This window comes from Lactuca virosa, chromosome 3 (genome assembly GCF_052849685.1).
Source record: "Lactuca virosa cultivar CGN04683 chromosome 3, Lactuca_virosa_CGN04683_v6, whole genome shotgun sequence".
NCBI classification, from domain to species: Eukaryota; Viridiplantae; Streptophyta; class Magnoliopsida; order Asterales; family Asteraceae; genus Lactuca; species Lactuca virosa.
In genome coordinates this window covers 295,246,396-295,254,233 of record NC_136428.1, presented here as the reverse complement: position 1 = coordinate 295,254,233, position 7,838 = coordinate 295,246,396, and the positions used below count along the sequence as shown (strand labels likewise).

At 34.8% G+C, this 7,838-nt stretch overlaps 1 protein-coding gene across 1 annotated transcript; it reads left to right on the top strand.

Annotated features, from left to right (window-relative positions):
* Window positions 1–4,502: 4,502 nt before the first annotated feature.
* LOC145164677 (uncharacterized) lies at window positions 4,503–5,455 on the top strand. The gene is made up of 3 exons (XM_079083386.1): window positions 4,503–5,054; window positions 5,257–5,265; window positions 5,378–5,455. The coding sequence occupies exons 1-3, from the start codon at window positions 4,503–4,505 to the stop codon at window positions 5,453–5,455; spliced, it is 639 nt and encodes a 212-aa protein (XP_078939512.1).
* The last annotated feature ends 2,383 nt before the right edge of the window (window positions 5,456–7,838 follow it).

The following is a 7,838-nucleotide window of genomic DNA, read 5'->3' as shown; positions in this document are numbered from 1 at the left end:
TTCAAATCTAACATTAACCCATTATTAAGCAATAAAGAATAAACTCCTATCTTGGTAACAGGTGATGCTTTCCTGTTGCCCATGACTAAGTTTATCCTCCCGTGCTCCACTTGCTCACTTCTTCTTAGTGCCTGCAAATCAGTACAAATGTGAATACCACAACCTGTATCCAGCACCCAAGAATTAGCATTAGATGAGTTATTAGACAATATTGTGTAAATACCTGCATGGGTGGGTTTAACCTTCCCATCCTTTACATCTTGCAGATATTTAGGGCAGCTTCGCTTGAAGTGTCCCTTATCCTGGCAATAGAAGCATTGTGCTTCCTTTGGGTTTGAAGAAGGAGTAATGGGACCTTTCTTTGTCCCACTTGAAGAGGAACCATCAAGAGTCTTACCCTTGGTACCCTTCGAAGGGCTTTTCCTCTTCTTACCCTTTCCCTACCCAATAGCCAGAACAGGGGTTGTTGAAGGAGTAGAAGTAGCAACCGCTTTACCCTTAAGGCCATTCTCAGCTGTCCTTAAGAGTCCTTGAAGTTTGCTAAGTGTGACTTCCTCCTTGTTCATATGATAAGTCATACGAAACTGATCATAACTTGGAGGTAAGGAATGGAGAATGATGTCAATCGCCATTTCCTCAGGAAAGTCAACATTTAGCTTCAGCAACCGGTCAACGAACCTTTGCATCTTCTGCAAGTGACCGGTGATGGGTTCACCATCCTTCATCCTTGCGGTTATCATGGAGGAGATGATTTCATACCTCTCTTGACGCGCGCTCTGATGGTACCTTTCCATCAGATCCAGGTGCATCTCATAGGGGTAGAAATCTTCATAGGATTTTTGAAGTTCAGGAGTCATGGTGGCCATCATGATGCATGCTACTTTAGTAGCATCCTTTTCATGTGCAACAAACTCCGCAAACTTTTCAGGAGTAGCAGTGGCTTCACTCACAACCTTAAGCTCCCTATCGAGGACATATTCTTTGTCCTCATAGCGGGTAATCATTCTGATGTTTCTGATCCACTCATTGAAATTGGATCCATCAAAGATGACCTTACCACACAAGTTCATAAGGGAAAAGGAGCCTGTTGGGTTTGAGCCAGAAGCATTGTTGGAAGACATCTGAAAGGAAAGAAAGACAAGTTTCATTAGATTAGGAATCCTTAATAATTCACCCAAATGAAATATTAAGGCTAGGATCCAACAAACTATTTATAGTTGGAAGAGGGATGCCGTAATCCATACTATAAAATATTTGAAGGTAGGTAAATGACGATTTACCAATTTCCACCATAAGAACGAAATATTTTATTATTAGGTTTTATTGGTTTTGAAACTCCTAGATCTTTTGAGATACATTGAACTTTTCAATGGCATGTTTGAATCTCGATTGTGCCCTCTCAAGTTTGTGACTGGGATGTCGAGGATCACAAACAAGGTGTGAATAACCATACAAATTGACTTGGTACCCTCAACAATATTACCTAATCGATGTGCCGGTTAACCACACACGCTCCACCGATCTATAATAAAGTCAAGTTACCCTTTGCCACTCTTACTAGTCCATGTTAGTGTGCCGGTTAACCACACACGCTCCACTAACGACTTGGTAAGGTACAAAGTGTAATTTTATGGGCTAGCACCAATTTCACATTTTCCTAAAGTAACTAAGATTGGGAATTTATAATGTATAGTTACTTTATAATTCATTATACTTTTAACGAGTATTTAAAGTCGTATCCTACCCGTTCGGCTAACGACCCTCCACCGATCAAGGAAGCGGTGGGTGAGAGTGGACACCCATTAAGTCACCATTTTATAGGCAACAACCTTATACCCCCCTTATAGACCGGCTTCGTGAATGAGGCCTACTAACGGTAAGAATGACATATTCTTATACATATCTATATAATAAAATTATAATAATAGTATAAGTGTTGATTTTTAAACCTTTTTAAAAATCTAAGGTTTAATTTGGAATTAAAGTATTAAAGTGTAAGACTTTTCAAATTCCAAAACTTGAGGGCAAGATTTGAAACTATTCCAAGTCTCTTCAATTTGTAACTTATGAGTTTTAATGGTTCATAAAAATGAAGACTCTTCATTTTATGAAACCTCTTTAGTTCTTTAATCATAATTAAAAGAAGTGACTTTTGGTTATCCATAACTTGAGGACAAGTTATGGACACCATCATAGCCATTAAGATCATGAATTAAACACACATGGAGGTTACACATAATTCCTATGATCTTCTAAACTCATATGAACACAAATTCATGTCAAGCAATTTCAAGAAATCATATAACTATATACAATACTTGAAAATTGATAAAAGCCATGTAAAATGGGTTAACATAATCATTATCATTTTGAAAAACAGATTTTACAAGTCCAAAACAGATTGGGATAATGATCTTAATCCATTTCCAGCAACAAAACTCGAAAAAACTGCCCAGCACGCTCCTACTCGCCGAGTGCATTATTCTACTCGGCGAGTAGAATGAATTTGTTCATGGACTCGGCGAGTCCTCCCCATGGACTCGGCGAGTCCAGTCGTCAGAATGCAGAATTTTCGATTTTTAAGCAGTTTTGCATCAAGTATACAGAAAACAATCCTAGGCTCTGATACCACTGATGGGTTTTTGAGCATTCTAACACTTCCTAAGTGTACATGCAACCCTAATAACCTTGAATCTATGTTTTCTCTATATACATGCAAATTTCTTTGTCAAGGTTATTTCCTAACTAGCATGGCATGGGGATTACATAAAACATAAAAACTAGTAGAAATACATACCTTGTTGTTGCTTGGATTCCTTCAAGACTTTGTGAGCCTAGCACCCCAAATGTTGTGCCTCAAATGCTTCACACAACACCACAAGACTTGGAATAACTTGAGAGAATGTCACTTAGCCTCAAAATCGGTTATGCCCTCTCTAGTAACACTAGGTCATGATTTTGCTAGCCATAGGGTTTCTTTTATAGTGTTGTCACAATTAGGGTTTACACATGAATGCCCTTAATTGTCATGACTCTTGATTTCCCATGACCCATGAGTTTGTAACTCCCATGGACTATCCATGGAGCTCTATATGGTTATAACCAAACCCATAAACCATGGATCATTAATCCACCATAAAAGAATTGATGATTGTCATAATCAACCCTATATATTTAATTAGTCTCACTTTGATCACCAAATTAATACTAGATTAATACTTGATCAATACTAATTAAATAATACTATTATTAATATATTAGAACTTATAATATATTAATAATCATAAGTGCCTTATTCTCTCATTTAGTCTATCCAAGTATTGCAATGCCATGCAACCCAAATGGACCATGCCGGGTCGGGTCAAGTACATACCAAATAAAGTTATGGACTTAGACACTATATCCAACAGCTTTTAAGTCTCCTACCTCAGCCCCCCTGAGGTCAATGGTGACCACCACGGTATACGATTAAAACAGGACCTCAAGCGACTCTGCAACTTGGACCTCTTTCACGAACCACTCGTCGATATTTTCCAATACGACTCCATCGTTGGCGGCGAAGAAGGTGAGGACGTGAGTGACGAACAGATCTACGGTTGTGTGGATTTCATCTCCGGCGTCGGTTATTTGTATTTGAATGACATAATATGGTGGGGGAAGTTAGGTGGGTAATTTGTATTTGAATAACAAACACGCTTGTTTTTTGAACTCATAGGCTAAAACATGTTCTCAAATGTTCTCACGGGAAAAATGTTCTCATTGGAACATAACTCTCTCTCTCTCTCTCTCACTCTATATATATATATATATATATATATATATATATATATATATATATATATATATAGAGAGAGAGAGAGAGAGAGAGAGAGCTAGGTTCAGGTGTTTAAACTAATTATTGTGTAATTGTATGCATCAATGTGGACCAATCAAAATTAAATAAAAAATTAAATAATAAAATAAATAAATAAGGGTAATTTAGTAATTTGTTTAGTAACTTCCAAAAGTAATCCCTATAATCATGGTATTGACTTATAACCTAAATAAATAAGTGTGTCTTCCTTAATCTCCCACCCAATAAAACCCTAGCATCCTACAGGGTATTAACGCTTTCAGATCGTGTTCGGAAAACACTCACTGATCATCCAAAAATAATCGATGGGGAAAGGTTTAATAGTGAGGGTATTTTTGCTATTTTTAAAAGATTTTACAAGGGATTAGGTTTAAATCGCATCCCGTTGTCATTTGTTGAACGGGCAAGGGAAGAACGTCTGCAAGCAGACGCATGAATAGAGGGAAAAGCGAAGGCTCGTCGGCGCTGCTTCCGGTTCCTCGGTTGTCGCAGACCACAAAGAAGGCCGAAGAAAACAAAGAGGACCTCGGTGGTGTTTGCTATTCTCATATTTAAATGCGATTTTTGATTTGGGTATTTCCAATATCTGCTGAATCCTGTAAAGGTTTCAGAATCTAACGTTCGTGTGTATATTTTGATATTTGTAGGAATGGAGATTTCACATTTCAGAAACTTATCAGAATTGACAGGAATGGAAGACGCCTCTTTCAATTTCCAATGTCCAGTCAATTCATTTGACAATCAACTAGATTCAATGGCGATTTCAGGTACGTTCGGAGACAACATGGATCGTATCCATGGTCAAGTAGGCGTGTTTGACTATTACAAACCTGTTATGGAACCATCTTCAAGACCAAGTAAACAACTTAAAACAAGCAGCTGGAATTCCTCCATAACCACTGATCATTCTCATTCCTTAATGAATCTGAATCTATCTCAACAAGCAACACTCGTAAAGCCTAAAGAAGAAATGACAGTTTCTTCAAAGAGCAGACATGGCTTTATTCGTGATACTGATCTCCATTTTAGTAACCAAGAGAGATCTGGTTTTAATAAAAGTCATCATGGTGGTTTTGATGTTGCGAAAAATAGCAGCAAACATACCCCAGCTCAAGATCATATCTTAGCTGAGAGAAAAAGGAGAGAGAAACTTAGTCAGAGATTCATAGCTCTATCTGCTTTAGTTCCTGGCCTTAAAAAGGTAGTCTTTCTTTTCTTTTCATCTTCCTCAAAAGTAATTACAGAGAGTTTGTTTGCTCCAATTATCTGAAAATATTTATGGGTTTTTGATAGTTCATATTTTTATGCCAAAAGATGGTTGATTTATCATTCAAATGCCTCAAAGCTGTGAAGTGTTAACACTTTTTGCAAAAAAAAAAATGGTTGATTTTTCATGTTGATAGCTTAAATTTGTAAAAAGTTCACATTTTTATGCATAAAGATGGTTGATTTTTTATTCCGATACCTCAATAGTAAAACGAAAAAAAAAAGTTTCTTTGGGGATTTTGTTTGTTTGTTTGATAGAAATCGTTGGGGTGGTTTGGGTTTGCTGGGAAATCAATGAAAATGAAGAATTTGGGTTTGTTGATTCACAGGAAATGAAGAAGGAAGAAATTAGTTTTTTTTTGTTCTAGCATCCTCTAGCTGCGTCAACTTCTGTTTCTTAGAAGTAGTGATTTGGGGGTGGTGTATGTTTTGTGCTTTGATCGACAGAACAAGAAGAAAACACCACACTAGAGTGTGTGGTCGTTGCAGAAGACGAAGAAGAAGGTGGAGGTGGGGTTGTCACAGCCGGCTGCTCCATCTAAAGGTAGAGATTTTTTGTTGTTTTTATGATTCCTTTGTATAATTTGAGTTTGGATGGAACTAACTGCTTTTGCTTTCTTTATGTTTACTCTGCCATACAATATGTTACAGCCATACAATATGTTACAGGAGGCCAGGTGTGTCCTGCCCAGGTGAATTTTTACTTGCATTTGGTATTTGATAATTACAGAATCTTGGAATAATGTGAACCATTTTACTATTTGCAATTACCACCACCAACTAGAGAAGTCAAGCTCGAGTAATCGCAACAATGTTGAATTCTGAAAAGGTATCAAGTGTGTTTATGTAGATGATTCAATGGATGATATTGGTGAGATTCCAATTCTATTGGAATGGAATCACGAATTCCAATTCTGTTGGAATGGAATCACGAATTCCAATTCTGTTGGAATCACAGAAGTTAATGCTTGAAGAACGGACCACAAAATTAAAACGGACCACATTATTCTTTTAGAATGTATTAGTCGTTGTTAGATTTTGATGTTTTCTTTCCTGTTTTGAAAGTTTTTTTAGTTTTATTTTTTAACAATAAATATAATTTTTAACAATTGTTACCTGTATTCTATAAGAAATAATGTATTTTTTGTTTTTATTCTTCAATTGATTGTTCAAGAATTTGTTATTCTACAAGAAGTTTTTAAATTCATGATCAAGAAAATAGGGTCAAGAATATTTTTATTATTTATGGTTCAAGAATATTTTTATTTTTGAATATACTCATAAACATATTCTATCAGAATGTACGAATAAAGAGAATTATAATTCGTAAAATCGGATTTTTAAAATTAATAGAATCTATGATCCCTTAAAAAATGCAATTTTCCTTTATTAAATCTACATTAGTTGACTAAATTACCCTTGTAATTAATTAAGATGATATTTTTCAATTATATTTAATTCAATAATATCTATTAATCATTTTCTTAAAATAAGTAAATTTGATTGGCCACATTTATACATACAATAACACAATAATTACTTTGAATAGAATAATATATATATATATATATATATATATATATATATATATATATATATATATATATATATATTCCATTAATCTATGTTTGAAGTAAACATATGTTACGTACAACCATTCATAATTATATATTTAGGTAATTTAGAGTGCGATAAGATTTAGTCAAGGCATCCATATCTACACATTGATGCAAGCAATGCCAAAGGTTGATAATACATACATATGGTAACAAATGGGTGATGATAAATAGTTGTTTGTATCTTTATTGTAATAAAAATCTTCTATAAACGACATTGACGTGTAGGCTCAATCACGATTGATATTTTTGGTAGGCTTCATCAACACGCTTATATTGTCATGTAACAACGCTATATAAAAGTATGGCCTATGAGAACAAAAATTCTACATGAGACGATGCTTCATCAATATTCTAAATTTTATGATTTAATAATAATTCTTCTAAACAAAATAGACATCAAGTATACATGTGTTTTTGTCTATATAATATATTATATTTTGGGCCTAAGAATATCAATAAAAGACTACAAATTAACAAATAGAAAACACTAAGGAATATTTGATTTAGTTTTTAACCGGCTCTCAAAAAATACAATTTAAAATCTTTTATATGATTTTTAAACTCATGGACTCTGTCCGGCATATGTTACTAATTCAGGTCCCTTCTCCCACATAGAAGGACCGGGACAAAATTTGACCAAAACCTTGATTTCCTGTTTTGCCTACTCTTCTATGCAGTGGCGGATCCAAGAATTTTTTTGGCGGGGGCACTAGCGGTCAACATTGTGATTGGGTCGAACAAAATACGGTAATACCTACTACTCAAAAACTATAAACACGGATTTTCTAGGAATTGCGATAAATACCTAAAATCATAAAGGTGAAATATAACACAATGTAACACCTGTTTTTAAGGCAAAGTATTAAAAACTAAATAATAGAATAATCAGTTACGAAATAAAATAAATTTGAAATAAGTGAAAATAATAAAAGTCAAGGGGCTGAATGGAATTTTTTAAAGCATAAGATATTATAGAAAACACTAGGGGTAGTTTTGTGCAAAGGAGAGATAATGAGGGACTATTATTGTAACTTGATCATTTAGTTGTGTATTTTAATTAATCCAAGATATACAGACATGCTATCTTCCATTCCATCTTG